This window comes from Herpailurus yagouaroundi, unplaced genomic scaffold, assembly GCF_014898765.1.
Source record: "Herpailurus yagouaroundi ecotype Mexico unplaced genomic scaffold, PumYag 77, whole genome shotgun sequence".
Classification (NCBI taxonomy): Eukaryota; Metazoa; Chordata; class Mammalia; order Carnivora; family Felidae; genus Herpailurus; species Herpailurus yagouaroundi.
In genome coordinates, this window is record NW_024412388.1 from 11872782 (window position 1) to 11891366 (window position 18585).

At 56.3% G+C, this 18585-nt stretch overlaps 1 protein-coding gene and 1 long non-coding RNA gene across 2 annotated transcripts; both read right to left on the reverse strand.

Annotated features, from left to right (window-relative positions):
- Nucleotides 1-992: 992 nt before the first annotated feature.
- LOC121018104 (uncharacterized) lies at nucleotides 993-4297 on the reverse strand. The gene is made up of 3 exons (XR_005785030.1): nucleotides 4214-4297; nucleotides 3577-3716; nucleotides 993-1341 (listed from the first exon to the last, which is right to left on the reverse strand). It is a non-coding gene; the product is annotated as an uncharacterized LOC121018104 (long non-coding RNA).
- A 5749-nt stretch (nucleotides 4298-10046) lies between these two features.
- Nucleotides 10047-14149, reverse strand: CPLANE2 (ciliogenesis and planar polarity effector complex subunit 2). The gene is made up of 6 exons (XM_040462377.1): nucleotides 14017-14149; nucleotides 13457-13595; nucleotides 12090-12242; nucleotides 11416-11540; nucleotides 10976-11112; nucleotides 10047-10733 (listed from the first exon to the last, which is right to left on the reverse strand). Exons 1-6 carry the CDS (start codon nucleotides 14017-14019, stop codon nucleotides 10484-10486), a joined length of 807 nt encoding a protein of 268 aa, XP_040318311.1. The 5' UTR covers nucleotides 14020-14149; the 3' UTR covers nucleotides 10047-10483.
- Nucleotides 14150-18585: the final 4436 nt, after the last annotated feature.

Here is an 18585-nt window from a genome sequence, read left to right on the forward strand (position 1 = left end):
GGAAGGAGATGGTGAAACCCAGACGCACGGCCAGCAGCTTTCCTGTGCGTCGCGCGAAAGGCCGCGTACCTGAGCTGAGGAGCGCGCGGGGTCCCGCGAGGCTCTCCCTCCCCAACCCTCCCTGGAGCCTGGCCCCGCCCCCTCAGCCCGTACCCCCTCAGCTCGGCCCGGCAGTCCGCCGCGCAGATTCAACTTCCGGTCCTCCCAGTTAGGCCCCGCTCCACCCCTCCCACCGGCTCCCCGCTCGGCCTCCAGATTCAGCACCCCGCCCCCCAGCCAGGCCCCGCCGGGCCCCGGGCTCCGGAGCCCCGCCCCTCCCAGGGAGGCCCAGATCGCAGCCTGAAGGCTCCCAGGGCAGTGGTCCTCCTGGGCAAGGTAGGCTGGAGGTGTGGGTGCAGGTGTGAAGTTGACAAAGCTGTACATACAGCAGGCTGTAGTGTTCGTACTCGTACAGGAGACGCGTTAAGTCCGAGGTGAAGGCGACGAGGAGGAAAGCCTGCAGGGCCAGAGGGATTCCAGGGCCCAATCTCCAAACTCACCTCCAGCTGGGCCCACACCCACTTGTGTGGGCAAGATGAGCCAGCGCCCAGAACCCTAGCCCCCTGCCTCTATTTCTCTATCTCTGACCCTGGAATTCAGCACCCGTTTCCCTATTCCTAAGCCACCTTTCCCAGTCTCTAATCTCCATTTCCCCCTCTGCCCCTGTATTCCCCTCTTCCGCCCCATGCTCACATTCATAATGACCAGAAGGTGGGCCGGAGCCTCAAGCGGAAGCAGACAGGTTCCAATGTCCTGTGCCTGCTTAGCCACCGGCGGTGGATACTCACAGCGAACTTGTGGGTGTCCAAGTCGGATCTCCACCCAGTTGTTGAGCACAGCAAAGAGGGGTGCCAGCAGGAAACCTGCCACAGAGATGGCAATGAACACAAACGGCAGCGCTGAGAAGTGGGGTGTCAGACCTGGGCCACCTTGAGGGCTGAGTGAATGATGAATGCAGGTGTCGAAGTTTCATATTGACCCAATGATGTGTTAGCACATTACAGTTGAGAAAATTGAAGCCCAGGGAAATCGAGGACCAATTTCAAGGTCAACGGCAAGACCTTGGTAGAAACAAATCTGGAGGTTCAAGGATGATGCCACTCTGTCGGCCCACTTTGTTGTGAGGCAACAGCCCCGGGTGGGGTAGGGGGTCCTCCCCTGCCTTTGAAGAATGCCATGTAGAAGGAAAAGTAGAAAATCGACAAACTCAAAGAAGAAGACTCTGAAAGTGAAGGTCTTCGTGGAAGGTCTGGGTTCTGTGCATCTCTGGGCAAAAGGTAGAGATGGTCAGAGTTCTATTGGCTGTAAGGGGGAAGGCACAGCTTAGCAGGGTCAGTCCATATGCTTCTGTCCCCAACCCACTTGCACTTAATGCCAGCCACGCGCCCCTGGCCATCTTCATTTGAGGATGGCTGAGTAGGCTGGGGACACCAAGATGGGAGCTGAAGGCTTTGAGGTGTATGGAGCCTTGCCTCAGGGCTCCCAGGACTCAAATGATTCCTGGGCACCCCTGTGAGCCCCTGCCCTCACCCACCCCACCCGGTGAGCTGCTCAGCCAGCAAGTAACAGACCTGACCCAAGAGGAGGATCAGTACCAGGTTGAGCACAGTTCTGCTGATTGTGGCAGACCTATGGCCATCACCTGAAGCCCAGCCTGGTGGGTAGGGGTAGGAGGAATCTGAAGACGAACCATATTGTGCCTCGAGTCTAGAACAGTGCCCCCACCCTCTGCTACCCCCAAAGGGGCACACACTCAGGTCATGGACATGGGGTTACCTGTGTGAAAAGGCATCAGCCATTGCTGATGATGGCACAGTAAAATGATGACTGACACCAGGAAACTCATCACCACACAGAGCGGGGGGCCAGCAAGGAGGGTTGTCAGAATTGGAGGGCAGGCCCCCAGGATCCCAGCCCACTCTGGAGGGTATGGTCCTTCCAAAGCAAGGGCCCAAAGCTCCCTCACCATGACAAGGATGACTGAAGAGCTGGGGACTAGGTGGGGAAGGCGGGTGCAGTCCTTGAAGGACTCCTTCAAGCCTATGACTGGGTCCTGGGCCCAAAGCAAACTCTTTGGGCCCAAAGCAAACACACACATTCCTGTCCAAAGAGGCGATAGCTGTGCTTCCTGCAGCCTGACAGGCTGGGTGTCACAACCCTGGGGTGGGGGGAGCCCCCATCTTTTTCCGCCTGTACAGGGAGCTCCAGAAGTACAGGAATGAGGTTCCATTTATTTTTGTTTCTTCAGGGCCTTCCTCAACCCTCAAGGGCCTGGCTAAGAGCCTGTGGATGGATGGATGGATGGATGGATGGATGGATGGATGGATGGATGGGAAGGTAAAAACAAATGTAAACAATAAATGGATGTACTTGTGGGAGAGGGCTGGATAGACTGACAGATGGGTGGGCAGTAGGAAGACAAATGGGTGGGTAAAGTGGACAGGCCAACAATTGGCACGTGTCTGTAAGTGGGTGCACAAGTGGGTGAGTGGAAGGGCAGGTGGGTGCATAGATGGTTGGATGGCTAGGTGGGTGAGCAGATGAAAGCCGGGTGGGATGGATGCTGGATATAATGTGTAATAGATCATGGATTAGTGTGTTCGGTAACTTATAACTGACTGCATACTATTCTACAGTAGATACTGGATGCAATGTGATAACAACCTGGACAAAGCCCGAGCCCTAATGGACTTTACAGTCTAGTTGGGGAGACAGACATCAAACAAATAAGCACAAATACGTAATTGCGAAGAAGTCCTATGCAGGAATGATGCTAAGTAAGAAGAAGGTGGAAAGACAGTGTCCCACAGTGGTGATGGTGGTGGTGGTGGTGGCAGGGAGGAACCATGTGTGCAAAGGCAGGGCCATTCTTTAGGTCACATGAGCTGTATACCGCACTATTCTAGGGGGCACCATTCACACTGTTACCTCAATGTTTCCTTCCTGCTTTTTCACTCCCCCCACATCTGTTTAACCTAATGCATCCCATATGAGAATGCATCCTACTGGAAGGCTTTGGGAAGGACAATGCACAACATGATTTGTGTTTTCAAAAGATCACCCTGGCAGCTGAAAAGAAATTAAGTAGGGCAAGTCCAGGAGCAGGGAGACCTTTGGAGGGCTACCACAGTGGTTCAGGTGAAACGATGGTGGATGGTGGCTTGGACTGGGGACAGGGGGCAGGGGAGGGAGTGGCAGTGGAGGTGGAGAGAAGCAGATTCAGGATCAATGATTAGGTGTTTGGATGGGCTGGTGGGTGGCTGGCTGGCTGGGTGAGTGGAATGCTTCCCCCCTTCCTCCCTGTGCCAAAGTTTCTCTTTGAGACCCTAAATGCACCCAGTCTTTAACCTCACCAAACCTTATATCATCTTGATATCAGGGGCAGGTGGAAAAGTAACCTGGGAGGTGTAGGAAGGAGCCAGATTTGGATCCTGGAATTTTGGACTCCAAAGTCTAGTCTCTTCCCATCATGCCTTGTGGTTTGTGAGAACTCTGGGAAATGGAGTTCTGGGCCTGGCGGGCTGAGCTGGGCCTCACCTCCTCTTCCTGGAAGTCACTGCGGTCCCAGTGGGGGACAAGGGTGATTCTCTTGCACTTCCGGTGCTCCAGGAAGGCCGTGGCCCACAAGGACATAAAGATGCTGAAGAACACAGTCCCCAGACAGAGAAGTAGCCCAACTGCAAGAAAGGGCGAGGGGACATACTGCAGGGCCAGCACTGCCTCCCCACAGCCAGACCCAGGTGTCCCAAACACCTACCCATTCCCTTGCTCTTGTCCCTGTCTCACCTTGCCATGGGGCAGATCTTGGAATTATTCCATAAGGCACAGGTATGGCAGAGTGGGCACATGAGGAAGGTACGCTCATGGCACAGGTCTGTTCCCTATGGGCAAAAAGTGCCCATCCTGGGAGAGTCTATCCTCAACCAACCATCTGATCTGGCCCACCCAGCCCGTCCTCCTGCCCCTAGCTCCAGCCACTCATGCTGGCATGTTGGTGCCCATGACAGTAAGGCCAGAAATAAAGACCGGGGTGCCCACAAGGGCAGCAGGCAGGCAGCAGCGAGGCTGTGCAGAAGCCTAACAAGACGACGAAGTTCGCAAGCCGCCATCTTTGTACTTGACCCCAGCTCCCCGCCCTCCCCCCCCCCCCCCAGTGCCAGGTAAAGTAGATGACCTTCTCCCCAGAGTACTCTCATACAAGGTGCCGGGGCTGGTACTTGTGCCAGCATCTCCAGCAAGCCCAGCAGGAGCACAGCAATTGGTGAGGGGTGGAGTCTGCATCAGGCACCTGGTACCTGGGCGGGTCAAAGGGCCCCAGGCAGATGAAAGGAGGGAGGGCTGCAGGGTTCCCTCCTGATGCCCCAGCAGTGGGAGAGAGCTGAGCTTGGGTCATCTCCAGTTCATGCAGTGGGAAGGCTGCAGGGTCAACTCCCCTGGCCAGCAGACGGGAAGTGGCCATCTCTGTGCGTTTCTACTTCGCATAGACTGCCACCTGCCAGAAAGAATCCTGGTGTCAGCTCCCTCCCCTTAAGGTCCCTGCCCCATCCCACCCCCCGCCCCACCCCCAGGCAGTTGTCTCACCACCTCTGCCTCTTTGTGTTGGAGAAGTAGGAGTCGTGGGAATCCCTGCCTAGGAATCTGTGAGCAGAGCTGGGGTCAGAAGCCCTCTGCCCAGTGCGAGACCTAACACAATGGGAGTGCAGAATCTAGCCTCTAGGCTGGGGACACAGGGTTGAGATGCGCCAGTTGCTAAAGCCAGAGAGCCCATCTCCCCACAAAGCTCAGCCTGGGCTGGTGTGTTCCAGCCAGATGAGCACCTGAGGGGGACCGAACGGGTGGGAATCAGGCACTGGGAGCCGCTAGGACACCGACTGGCTGAAGACCTCAAGCGAGTTAGGCAGGAGTTGCCTCTGCGAGGAACCAGGGAGCCAAGCGCCCCGCCCCTCTGCGGAAGGCCCCGCCCCGCCCCGCCCCGCCCCGCCTCTCCCGGCTCGCGAGGAGCTGCGGGCTGGGCTCCTGCAGAAGTCCCGCGGCCGCTTGGCCACGTGTTGCTGCAGAGAGTTGCTCAGGCGCAGGCGCCGCGGCGGCCCCGCAGAGCGGTCCGAATCCAGGGTGGGTCGGGCCTGGGGGAGGAAGAGAGCAGGGTGACGCGCGCCTGGCAAAACTCGGCGACCCAGCCGACCCCTCCCCACTCCTCTCATTTCCTCCGCGTGGAACAGGAGCAGCTCCCAGGGCGCGCTCAGCTTGGCGAAGTGCACGGCGGGCCAGAGCCCCGGGCCCCTTCCCTTGCGACCCTGGCTGGGAGGTGGCAGATCCCGTTCTGTGCCAGGGTCCTTTCCGGCCTGCAAAAGCGCCTTGACCTGCAAAAGCGGCTTGCCGGACGCGCGTTTTCTCGTTTGAAATTCAAACGAGGAGGGAGCTAGCACCTCCGGTGTATAAACGTGGATGACGCTGAGCAGGCCGGCGTCCTAGAGTCGTGGCTGCTGTTTCTCGTGTATTGGGCATCTCCAGGCCCTGGGCTGGGCGCTGGACACACTTCGCCCGCTTCAGCATCACAGACCCTCTGGGTTGGGGGTTGGGGGGGGGGGGGGCTGACACCACGGTAAAGCCAATTTTACAGATGAGATGCTGAAGTCGCTTACGCAGGTCGAAGAGCGTATTAGGGGAGCCCGCGCTCAGCCTCGGGGACAGAGCCCGCGCTGCCCGTTCCCGCCGCGCGCGCAGGTTCCGCTGGCACTTACAGTGTCAGGGCCACTGGGGAATCGCAACTGCTGTGACCTCCAGCCCGCGGGGTGGGAGGGCAGTTGGGAACTGTCTGCCTCACTTCCCTCCTGGGCCTATCAGTCCCAGCGAAGCCGGAATTAAAGGAAATAATTTGTGCTGCAGCAAGAAGGATTGGGTTTAGCTCCAAGGAGGAACTGCCCGTTGCAAGAAATGGACGAGTGATGCCACGGGATTGCTCGGCCGAGGGAAGAGGGGATTTAAGAGCGCGATTGTGGGTTGGCTGCTCGGGCCTCGGGGGACGTGTCTCACCGATTTCGGTTTTCCTGCCGCGGGAAAGGTTGCCCCCGGAGTCGGAGGCACAAATGTTGACGCAGGACGCGCAGAGACGGTCGTCGTTGGGGTCCTCGTCCACGGCGATGGCACAACAGGACGGGAGGGAGGGCGAGAGGACCGGAAGCGGTTACTGGTGCCAGGAGCTTCTCCATTCTCCGTCGCCCCTGCTGGGCTGCCGCTCGGCCCGCCCACCCCTGGCTCAGTGTGCATCCAACTGCCCTGGCGCAGTCCACCGGTCTCCCTCCTCTCCAGCCCAACCGCCACCACTACCATAAGAACAACGACGAAGAGAACAACCACCATTTATTGTGCCCTTAACTTGGTGCCTGGCACAGCACTAAACATTTCCCACACATTTAGCTACAATCCAGAGAAATGCGTGCTACTGTCCTCTTCATTTTACAGATAAATGAATGCATGGGAATTGAAGTGAATGGCCCAAGGCCCGAATTCTCCCTCACCTTCCTTCTGGACCCCCTCTCCACCCCCAGCCTCAGTCAGTCCTCTTTGCTTCCAGAATCCACCCCAACTTTCTAGAATAGAGTTGAACACCAGCTTCCTCCATCCCCACTGCCCCAGCCTCTGGGTCTGAGGTCACAGGGAGGGAAAAACCTTCACCACTTCCCAGCTTCACTCCCCATCTCCTGGTTGGCCCTCTGGGGGTCTGGCCCCAACCTGTCCTAGCCTCTGAGCCCCCTGCCTCCATCTGGGCACTTCCCCCCCCCCAAGCCTGTGCCTGGCACAGGGGCATCACAGCTGGCACCAGGCTGCCTAGGGAGTAAGGAGATCCAGGGCAAGACCAGAAAGCCCCAACTGGAATCTGGACTCAGCCAGGGCCCGGGAGGCCCAGCCAGCAGCCTTTGCAGGGAGGGGGGATTCCTGCAGCCCCTTCCTACCCTGGGGCCAGCTTCCTCACCTGGGGTCCTCCCTGCTCCCCAAGAGGCCAGCCAGCCTAGGCTGGCAGCGAAGAACTCACTTAACAGCGGGACCTGGGAAGCTTTGGGGGCGGGGTGGGGTGCGGGGAGGAAAAGGGAAGGAGAGGGAGGGGCCAGCACTGCATTTCCCCTCCTACAGGCAGCCCCAGGCTTCACAGTTGGAAAAATTGGGAGGACTGGGAGAGGGCCTGTGAGGGGCTGAATCCTGAAGACCGCATTAGGGGATGAGGGGGAGGGATGGTCCAAGGGAGGAGAGTGCTGAGGGCTGAGAGCATCAGGGCTGCTTCGTGGCTCTGCAACCTTGGGCAAATGCTTGTCCCTCTCTGGACCTCAGCTTCTCTGTCTTAGTCTGTTCGGGCTGCTATAACAAAATACCACAGACCAGGTGGCTTATAAACAACAGAAATTTATTTCCCACAGCTCCGAAAGTGGGAAGTCCAAGATCAAGGCTCCAGCAGGGTCCTCAAGGACCCTCTTCCTGGTTTATAGTCTGCACTTTCTGTGTCTTCATTGGGTGGAAGGGGCTACAGAGCTCTGTGGGGTCTCTTGCGTAAGAGCACGAATCCCATGCATGGGGCTCTGCCCTCTTGACCTCCCAAAGGTCCCTAAAATACCATCACATTAAGGATTTGGATTTCAAAGTATAAATTTTGGGGGGACACATTCAGACCATGGCACTCCCCATCTGTAGGCTCTGTTGAGAGCCTGTTTGGGGAAGGAAGAAGCAGCTGATAGATCCTGACTCTGGGAACAGCAGTGGGGCCAGGCCACAGCAGAGCTAACCCCCACCCTCGCCTCAGGAAAAGATGATGGCTCCCAGCGGCTTCCCTCCAGAGCCCCAAAGTTCAGTGGCTCCAGGGCCCTCCAGGACCTTTTCCCAAAGTCAGGGCCCACCCCTGACCCAGTCTGGGGCATCATCACTACCCCTTCCTTCCAGGGAGCCCCAGGGCCCATGGAGGGGTGGGGTGAGTGGAGAGATACTTGCCCTGAACTGCTGTGAGGCTTAACCTAACGGTGGAATTTGGGGCACCAAAGCAGGGAGAAAAGATGGCCTTGTGACACTTCCCCGGAGTGGCCCCTCCCTCCAAACCCTGAGAGAGGAGCTTTATCTGGAGCCCAGACCCTCTCCCTGGATAACACACGCAGGACCCGCTACAGACTGTGCGGTGTCCAGAGTTTCAAGATGGCCAGAGCAGAGCTTCAAACCAGGTGGGAGGGCCCCTCTGAGGGCCGTGAAGCTGGCTCGAAACCACACGCGTGTGTCCGCACGCTCTTCTCGCTCCCTTTCCACGTGGCCCTGCCCAGGGAACACACTGTAAGTGCAGTCACCTTCTATTTTGATAATGGCTCCCAGCTCTGCACTGCCACGGAGGAGGCCCCCCGGATAAGCAGTCTGCTAAGTGCTGAAGGGACACGGCGGCAGGGCTCGCAGGGGCACAGAAAGTGGTGCTGGGAGGGCAGGTGGCCAGGCTCCCGGTCCCAGTCCCCCTGGCCTCCCTACCTTGTCCTTACGCAGGAAAACAGCAGAGAACTGTTCACCTCCTTGGTTTGGGGGGAAGGTGGGTGACAGGGTGATTCTCTGATTGGGGCAGGGCTAACCAGGAGAAAACTGGCCTGCGGGTACAGAGCGGGGACCCAAGAAGGATCCAGTAGCTTCCTTTCTGGGGGAGTTTCAAGCCCAGAGATAACTGGCTGGTGCTCACAACACAGGCACCTGTAGCTAGAGCATCACATTCAGGCCCAGAGGTGACCTTCACCGGGTCCCACTCCCAAGCTTTGCTGTTGCCTCCCGGGTACGGTCTACTGGAGCTAAGAACAGAAAAGAATGGGCTGAGCCGGCTGCCCGGAAGCAGAGCTGAAGCCCGCAGGGGACCGTTCTATGGCTCAGGAGCTCAGGAGCGGGAGCCAGCCCACCGGCTGTGCCATCATGAGGCTTAGGGTCCCGCACAGGGACGTTCTTTCTCTGGGGTATGGGACAAGCTCAGGACTCAGCTCTGAACCAGCGCTGGTCTTTTAGGCCCTGGAAGGGGTGACCGACGAACCTGTGGGTGGTGCCCAGGGTAGCAGACATGGTAAATGCCATCAAGCAGGTGGTCAGCGTGCCCAGGACGGTGAGCCAGAGTGGGTTATGTATGAACGCCCTGGGTGTGCCAGCAGGGGGGGTGTGCACATGGGTGGAGGGCGGTGTTTTAGGACAAGGGCTGGTATGTGTGAGCATGTGATCATGCCTGTGAGGATGTGGTATACAAAGCTGCCAGGGCTCCCCTCTCAAGAGGCGGCTCCAAGGGTCCGCTGGCTTTGGGGGTCACATATCGGGGCCCCCAGGTCCTTCCAGCTGGCTCAGACTCAGGCCAGGCCTCAACCCAGGGTTCCAACCAGGGGGTGTCCGAAAGTATAAAGGCCCTCTGCATCAGCACCACCCCTCCCCCCACCCCATACTTTAGCCTGCATTCACGAGTGTCTCTGGTGGATGGGGCAGGGGTGAGACACAAGAATGGGCACATTCCCTCACTTTCCTGCTCCTGCACTTGCTGGCTTCCCACAGGGCAGAGCTGCCAAACAGGGCACCTCACTCCCTGACCCCACCTGGTCCAGTCCCTGGCCCTGCCCAGTGAGCTTTCTGATACCCCAGGCTGGCGGGGCCCTGCTTCCCAAGCCTAGCCTGACACCTTCATTTTCAAGAAAGGTACTGCACGGAGGGCTCACCCCCTGAACATGAAGGTGGACTACATTTCCCAGCCTGCCCTGCAGCTCCATGTAACCATGTGACTGGGTGCTGGCCAATGGAAGGTGGGCAGAAGGCACACCCCCAGAGGCCCAGTCCCGGGAAACCTCCTAGGTGACCCTCCACCAGCAGTCACTCCCCCTCTGCTGACTGGATGCTGATGCCCCAGGGCAAACCGGGAAGCCATGTGTTAGAGACCTCAGAGTCAGGGTTCATTCAGCAGAGCCCCCAGATCCCTTCACTTCCAGTTGAAGTGAGGCTGAGCAAGGAAAACACTTCTATAGAGTTAAGCCACTGAGATTTCAGGGTTTATCCGATATAGCAGATGGTGTTGCCTCAAGGAATACAGGCTCTTGATTGAAGTCACTTGGGGTCCAGGGCCCGGCTGGGATGCCCCCCCTTTCCAGTCACCCTTTCTGGGAGGACAGCAGGTGGGGGGTGCGGGAGAAGCTTGAGCCCTAAGGTTCTGCCCCTATACTTCCTCAGTTTCCAGAGCCCAGACCCTCCAAGGCGGAGGGAGAAGGCCAGGGGGCCCCCGGATGCCCTTAGGCCACTGATGCACAGAGCCTCGTGTCCCCACCTCACTGCTGTGATTTCTGCAAGGAAGGTGCCTCCTCGTCCTCCTGACAGGCCCCTCTGGCCAGTCCTCAGGATGAGGTCAATGTTCCTGCCTCAGCCTTAGGACCTGGTCCTGCCCTCTGCCTTGGGTCACGGTTGGGAGTAGAGATCAGCTGGGGGAGTTCTCTGAGGTGTCGGGGAGCAGGCCAGCTGCCACCTGGTCCTGGTGCCACAGCTGTTCCGCCAGGCCGTTGAGCACGTGGGCAATGTCGGCCAGCCCAGCCCACCCATCCAGTGTGCGCCCATCTGCCAGCCGCCGCCCCGGCACACTCTTCACCCGCAAGAGGGGCAGTTCCCAGGCCTGCCGGAAGGCCGTGAGGTCACGCTCAGGCACATCAGTGTGCATGTACTGGTCAAATCTGGAGGAGGGTCAAGGAGCCTGGCCGGGTCTCTGCTTACCACCTCGTCGCACCCAGCCTCAGCCCTCTTCCCCGGAGCCCCATCCGGTGGGGGCGGGTGGGGGGGGCGGCTGCTGCAGCCTTTAAGATACTGTCCATGGGCGTAGAGCCCACAGCTAGGCAGAGGCAGAGTCCCTGATCCCCTTGCTCTGTGCCTTGCCAGGTGTGGCCTCAGACTGTCCTAGGGGCCACCCAAAGGATACTTGGAGCCGATGACCATCCTGACAACACCAGGGGTGTCGCCTGCTACTCGGGCCAGCTGTCCAGGGAGGTCTTCAAAGGAGGCACGGTCGGTGAAGGAGAAGAGGAAGAGGAAAGCATCTGTCTTCTCCTTGCAAGCCTGGGGAGGGAGAGGCCGATGTGAGGCTTGTAACCAGGGGGCCAGAACCTCTGATCAGCCGCAGGGCCCTGAGAAGTCTCAGCAGATCCCCTCCTTCCACAGGCCCAGAGCAGGGACTGGCTGGCCCAGGGCAGAGCTGGGGCTGAGACCCGGTCCCCACGGCCAGCTCAGCCTTCTCCCACCCGGGGCAGCACCCCCCAGGCCACGCCCAATTCTGCCTCCTGCAGACCGGGAAGGTACTCAGAAGCCCACCTCAGACAACCAGCTCCTCCCGGCCCCTCCCAGGCCCACCTGTCTGCTCACCGGCAGCATGTGGTCGAACTTTTTGAGTGCAGACTCCCCGCAGTCCCAGAACTCAAAGCGGAACATGACAACACGGTCACTGGCCTGCAGTTTGGCTGGCCAAAATACCACGGTGGTCTGGATGCCTGGGGGAGGGTCAGCTATTCAGCATGGGAGAGGCGGAGTGGAGAGGGGCCAGGGGCCAGGAAGAAATAGGAAGAAGATACATCCCCGGTGGGTCCACCAGCCTGGTGCGGAAAGCACAGTCGCTGACCCGGGAAAATTCTCAGGCTGATGGGGGGAAACCAAACTGCTCTAGAAGGGTCTCCAGCCTGCCAGAGAGATGCAGCCCCAGCCCTAGCCATGACAAAGCAGTTCACTCGTACGTACGAGGGGACCCAGACGTACTGGATGCTGGAGGATCCAGTTGCAACCTGCTGGTCAATCAGCATCCAACGGAAGGAAACCAGAAGAGAAGATCGGTGTTCCCTGAGCGCCCATCTTGTGCCAGCTCGGCGCGAGGCATGTTACCAACACGATCTCTAGTACCAATCCCACAATACACTGGGGTTGGAACTATCATCTCTGACGAATAGAGGAGCCAGTGAAACGCCTTTCCAAGGTTGCGGAGTAAACGATGGGTCAAGGGCCAGTCTTTCCTCCACCCCAGGGAAGGCCTCCCGGGATGCACTCACCAGCGGTCTCATGGTGTACCACGGGTACCTCTAGGCCAGCCAGCTTGGCCACCAGTGCTGTCTTGCCCACGCCGCTCTTTCCAGACACGAAGATCTTGTAGCTGGCTGTGTCAATGGCCACGGGAGGGGGCAGCACTGGTCGTTCCAGAAGCCCTGGGACAAGAAGGGAGCCAGGTGGGGTCAAGAGGTCAACCTGCGCTTGCCCCATCAGACCCATCAGCTCTAAGGGCTTTCTGGTGCCAGCTATCCATGGTTCTCTATACTCGGTACGGAGGCCTGGGACACGGGCAGGGTCCCTGGATGAGCTCTGTTACAAACACCTGTGCTCTGTTAGGTGCACCAAGGCCCATTCCAAATAATACCGAATTACTTTTCTTTAAAGTTTGATGCATGAGGGGCACCTGGGTGGCTCAATCAGTTAAGCGGCCCACTTTCGGCTCAGGTGGTGATCTCACGGTTTGGGAGTTCGAGCCCCGCACTGGGCTCTGTGCTGGCAGCTCAGAGCCTGGAGCCTGCTTCGGATTCTGCATCTCCCTCTCTCTCTGCCCCTCCCCTGCTGGCGCTCTGTCTCTCAAAATAATAAGTGAACATTACAAAAAAATAAATAAATAAAGTTTGACGCATGAGATTGTTTTTATTGATACTATTATCACCTGTTCTAGATTTCCCACATGTAAAGGCAAGGTTCTTCATAATTCTTTCCTCAATGGAGAAATATCAGCAAAAATATTCTCAGTTACTATAAATAAACTTGTTAGAATCAATACACTGAGATCTTTATGAATGCTTTTAATTTGCAAAAAAAAAAAAAAAAGTCTGAATTATGATACATGCATAGGCTTAGCATCTGAAAGTCCTCAGCTGTGGGTTGCCCTGAGCTGAGCTCTCACAGCAGATGCCAGGCCCCTCTGCTGACCTGTCAGTGCAACGCTGGGTGAGGTGGCTTCATCCTGGGAGATGTGAATGTCTCGTCTTTGAGACTGTAGGATATGGAAGAGGCTTGCCTCTACTTACCAGGCTGGGTCTCGGACAAGTCTGTAAGGTGTGCTGTTGAGGGCAGGCGGGAGTCTGTTGTGCAACATGCCCAGCAGAGGGCCTGGCACAGAGGTAAGAACTCCATCAACAGCCTCTCTGGTGACAGTGTTCTTGGCAGGGTTGGGGCTGTTTCCATGCTCCTGGCTCTGATGGTGGAATTCGCTCTAAGGAGATTCAGGGGCCCCAGGGATAGGGCTTCCAGGGGTCTCCAAGGTTGAGGAGTGTAGTAAAGCAGGCCCTCACTGCCCTACCGCTTTGCCACCTTCCCCACCCCTCCCAACAGGTGACACTGTTCTTCCAGGGGAGTGACAGGCTTGGGGGCAGGCACTTACCAAACACCCGTCTGCGGTTCTTGCGCAGGATGCAGGCTAAATACTCCTTGCCCTCGGCGCTCTCGTGCCAGTCTGGGACAATCACCGAGCCCGGGGCGGGTGGTCTGGCCATGGCCTGGCACCGCGACGGGGTAGAATGCTGAGTAGGGGGAGGGGAGAGGGTAAATGTCCTGAGCTGGACCTGCGATCCCTCTCAACCTGCTCTCTGACTCTTCCTCAAACCCCCAGCTCCCCCCTGGGGGGGGGGGGTGGGGGGGGCGGGCGTCATTTACCGCACCTCACCCTTATTATCCCCATTAGCGCTTTTGGAAGTCCCAGTTTCCTTTCATGGTCCTGGGGGGTTACACACTCCCCGTCTCCCTCTTATTACCCAGACGGTGCAATTCCATAGTCCCTTCGTCCCCATACTGCCCCCTGGACAGCCATCGCATTATTGCCCCGGGGGGCACTTACACAACCCCCTCTCCCTTGTCATCTCGGGGCAGGAGCGAGGGTTTTTACACAGCCCTGTTTCTCCTCTGCCTCCTCGATCCCAACTCCTGGGGCCACCCAGCCCTCACCATCAGAAGTCCCCGTCGGCGAACGGGCTCAGGCGGAGCTGGTCCCTTTAAAAGCCCACCCGCGCTCCCGCCGCCCAGTCCGCCCGGGTTGCTTCCGCCCGGCCAGCGTCTGGCTTCGGAGCGCTCAGCCTGCCTCGGCGTCGGAGCTTGAGGCGCATGTGCGGAGGCTGTTGTCAAGGAGACGCCGGGGGCGGGACTGGTCCCTCTCTTGTCTGCCGCTACCACCACGCGGGGGCACCCCGGACTGGGCCTAACCCTCCGGGCCGTGGGTCCTTTCTATTGCTCAGTCCGATTCCCAGGCTTTCTCCCCAAACTCCTCCCAAATCAAATCCCCCTCCTCCAGGAGCCTTCTCTGCCTCAGTGACTCAGTTCCTTCTTCTATAAAATACTATTACCTCCTAGGGTGGTTTTTGTTTTTTTTTTTTTATAACAGTGCTCAGCCCATAGCAGTGCTCAATTAGTTAGTGTTGCTTATTATTGTTATCGCTCTATTAATTCTGCTCAGCAGGACCTAGAGATGAATTAAAACACCTATGGCTTCGTAAGTGGGGAAACAGCAGCTCAGAGAGGTTAAGGGACTTGCGCAAAGTCTTAAAAATGAGTCAGAGGGCCACAGGAATCTACCGGCCATTCATTTATTGATTCATCCCATCCATTCAACAAATAATTACTGAGCACCTATTATGTGTTCTGCCCGTTCTAGGCACTGGCAATGGAAAGACAAGAAGTACTACCCTTCTGCGGCTGACATTTCAGCACTGAGGCCATGAGCCCCCCTCCACCCTTCCAACAATGGGCACCGACCTGTTACCAGAAGGTGGGGGTGCTCAGTAAATGCCTGTTAGTTGGACAGGATGCAGGTGGGTCCTTGCTGAGAGGTTATCTAGTACACTTAATTTTTACCCGTATCTTCGTGCAAGTAGCACGAAGATTTGTCCTTCAAGTAGGACAAATTTGTCAAGTAGGACAAATCACTGCTTTGTAAGGAATAATCTGTAAGTTAACCTTTATTGAAGGCCAACTCGGTGCCAGACAGCGGGGGCTTTACAGAGGTTAACTTCGTTTAATTCTATAAACAAACCTGTATGGGAAATATTATCATCTCTCTTTTCTTTTACAGGTGAGGAAACTCAGACAACACATCACACGGCTGGCCAGTGGCAAAATTAGACTCAGAACCCAGGATTCCTGGACTCTGAACATCTGTTCTGCCAGACTGGGTCTCGTGTTTTTTTAAACTTTGTCCCCAGCCACTAGGAGGGCCCTTCTTAGTCATGCCGAAAGCAGCCAGAGGGCCATCAACCCACAAAGCATCGAGGTCCATTATGTCCGAGAGAGTAGAGGGGACGTGGCTGTATAAGACAGGGTGCTTGCTGTCAGCTGCTTCCACTGCAGCTAGGCGGAAACATAACAAATGAGCACTGATTTCTCCAGGATTCTGCAGCTTGAAACCCCTGCCCACAGTCCCAGGTTGCTCAGCTCCCTTTCCTGCCGTTCTTACCGCACCTGCCCAGACTCAGGATTGGTCACGCTGTGTGGAGCGCCCTCTCTCCGTGGACCTGAAGTGCCTCCATGGCAGGGCTCAGATCTGACTTATCTCTGAGTTTCTGCACTTCATCGTTAGCCGTGCCCGGTCTTGACTCTTGGAGGGCTTGGAGGGCTCGGGGAGTGTGAGGAAATGAAGCAGCTTGGCAGGATGAGCTTGCCAGTTATCCTGGAGGCCAGATGTGAAGTCCTCTTGGACAGAGGGGGGAGGCCGGTGATCAGAGGATCTAGGGGCCAGAGGTTTTTGGGGGAATCAGCCTTCACCGCCCTCAGGAGCTCATGGAGAGGACACTTGGGGAGCATCAGGAGCCTGTTCGAAACATGGGTTCTTGGAGTCCATCCTCCAGAGACTCTGCTCTGGGGGGCCAGATGGGTCTGTAAGCTTGCATGTGAACACGGGGCAGTTCAGAAGTTGGGTTCTGTATCAGTCCGCTGCGGCTGCCGTAAGAGACTACCACAGACTAGGCGGCTTAAACAGCAGAAATCTATTTTCTCGCAGTTCTGGAAGCTGGAAGTCCAAAATCAAGTTGCCAACGGGGTTGGTTTCTGGTGTGGCCTTTCTTCCCAGCCTGCAGGCAGCCGCCTTCTCAGTGTGTCCTACAAGGTCTCATCTCTGTGCACACATACCCTTGATGTCTTTTCCTTTTATAAGGACACCAGTATTATTGGATTAGGGCCTTGCTCTTATTACCTCATTTAACCTTTATTACCTCCTTAAAGGCCCTATCTCCAAGTAAGTCACATTGGGGGTTAGGACTTAGCATATGGATTTTGGCCGGGGGTGAGGGGAGTCACACACAATTCAGTCCATGGCAGGGTCCACAGACCTCACTTAGACGTCACTGCTGGTGAGAGAGCCAGTCAATGGTTAGAGCCTGGGAGTGAGGTGGTCAGAATTTCGTTTCAGAGGAGGCTTGTGGACCATTTTGGTCTAGTGAGTTCTGCTGTCCTGTGCCCCCTCTGACCATTAAACTGAGTGTCTCTCTAAAGCAAAATGTTTCTCCTCTCAAGGCCTAAGGTGAAGCAGGTGGACCATCTATCTAAAGGCCCATATGGTGTAAAACTTTCTGATTCATCTACTCATTTGTTCATGGTTTGGTCTCCCCCCATCCCCCAGATTGATTGAGCACCTTCTGGACAGGGCACCATAAGGCCTGGATGGGCAGACACACAGGCCTGAGGCCCTCAGGGGCAGGGGTGGGTGGGATGCCCAGGAGGATGAGTGGAGGAGGGACAGTCAGATTTGGGTGTCCCTCTCTTCTCTTGCCTGGACACTGCAGCTGTTTCCTGTAGGTTTCCCTGCTTGCCTTCTGGAATGCCACGGAGGCACCAGAGTCGTCTTTAGGCAAAGTAAATCCAGCAATGCCACACCCATGCTTATAGTTTTCCAATGGTTTTCACTGCACTCGGAATAAAATCCAAACGCCATGCCGTCAAGGCCATCTGTGGCCATCTGACCACCTCTTGCTTTCATTTCAATGGTCGCGCTTTTCCCCTTGCCCAATGCCCTCCAGCGAGCCCGGCCTTTTGTTCCCACACAGGCCTCTGCCCTCCAGTGTCCAACACCCAGACCTCCCTGCATCACCCCCACAACCTCCCGTGGATGGCTGCTTCACCTGCACAGAGGCCTTCCTCCTCCTCCACTCAAGGATTCGCCCTTACCCTCCGAGACTCACTCCTTCACGCCCTCCTGTTCTTGATTCTGAAATTTTATTTTTTAAAAGATTTTTAAGTAATCTCTGCACCCAACATGGGACTTGAACTTACAACCCCAAGATCAAGAGTCGCGTGCTCTACCAACTGAACCAGCCAGGCGCCCCTTGATTCTGAAATTTTAAATTTATTGTCTCTCTCACCTAGAACATAAGCTCCATGAGGCTAGGGGCCTTGTCTTTTCATTCTGTTATACCCCTGTATCGGTTTCCTACACCTACAGTAACAAAGTACCACAGACTGGGTGGCTTAAACAACACAAATGTGTTTTCTCAGTTCCGGAGGTTAGAAGTTATATATCGATGGGTCACCTGGGTGGCTCAGTTGGTTAAGGGTCCGACTTCAACTCCGCTCATGATCTCACGGTTCACAAGTTTGAGCCCTGCATCAGGCTCTGTGCTGACAGTTCAGGGCCTGGAGCCTGCTTCAGATTCTGTCTGTCTGTCTGTCTCTCTCTCTGCCCCTCTCCTGCTCATGCTCTATCTCTCAAAAGTAAATAAGCATTAAAAAAAAAATTTTTTTTTAAAGAAATACATCAAGGAGTTGGTAGGGTTGGTTCCTTCTGAGGGGCAGGAGAGAAGGATCTGCTCCAGGCCTCTCTCTTTAGCTTGCGGGTGACCATCTTCTCCTCACGTCTTCACATCACTTTCCCTCCGTACAAATCTGAGTACAAATTTGCTGTTCTTAATAAGGACACTAGTCACAATGAATAAGGACCCACCTGAATGGCCTCATTTTAACTTAATCACCTCAGTAAAGACCTTATCTCCAAATATGATTACATTCTGAGGTTCTGCGGGTTAGAACTTCAATATGAGAAGGGAGGGGGGCAGAGGGACACAATTAAGCCCATAATAACCCCTACTAGCTAGAATATCTTGGACATACAGTAAAAACTCAATAGAAACGTGTTGGCTGACTGGCTGTGGCTGCAGCTTGGGGAATGGCCTGAAGAGGGTGCCTGGAAGAAGCCACCAGTTAGGAAGCCCGGCAAACATTACGGGCACGAGTGGGTGAAGACATGCACTTGTCAAATACGTATGAGCACTCCCCGTGCCAGGCCAGACACTGGAAAGACGACTGTAAAGGAGATACAGACCCTGTCCTTGTGCATTCCATACTCCGCTGGGGACAATAATCCAATAACCAGGGAATTGCACTTATAAGCAGGGCGGGAGGGTAGATTAAAAATGTCCAGATTCCATTTAAATATAGGCTTTGGGACTGGAGCTGCCAAATCATCCCAGGGAGGTTTTTTTTGAGCCTGGAATGTGCCAGGCCTGTGCTTGGCAGCAAGGTTGGTGTCCTTGA

Excerpts from the sequence above, each read along its gene's own strand:
- CPLANE2 (XM_040462377.1), bottom strand. Across the intron at positions 12,243-13,456 it reads GAACCGCAGACGGGTGTTTG|GGCTTCTGGAACGACCAGTG; the intron begins GTAAGTGCCTGC and ends TTCTTGTCCCAG. Across the intron at positions 10,734-10,975 it reads AGGATGGTCATCGGCTCCAA|ATTTGACCAGTACATGCACA; the intron begins GTATCCTTTGGG and ends ACCCTCCTCCAG.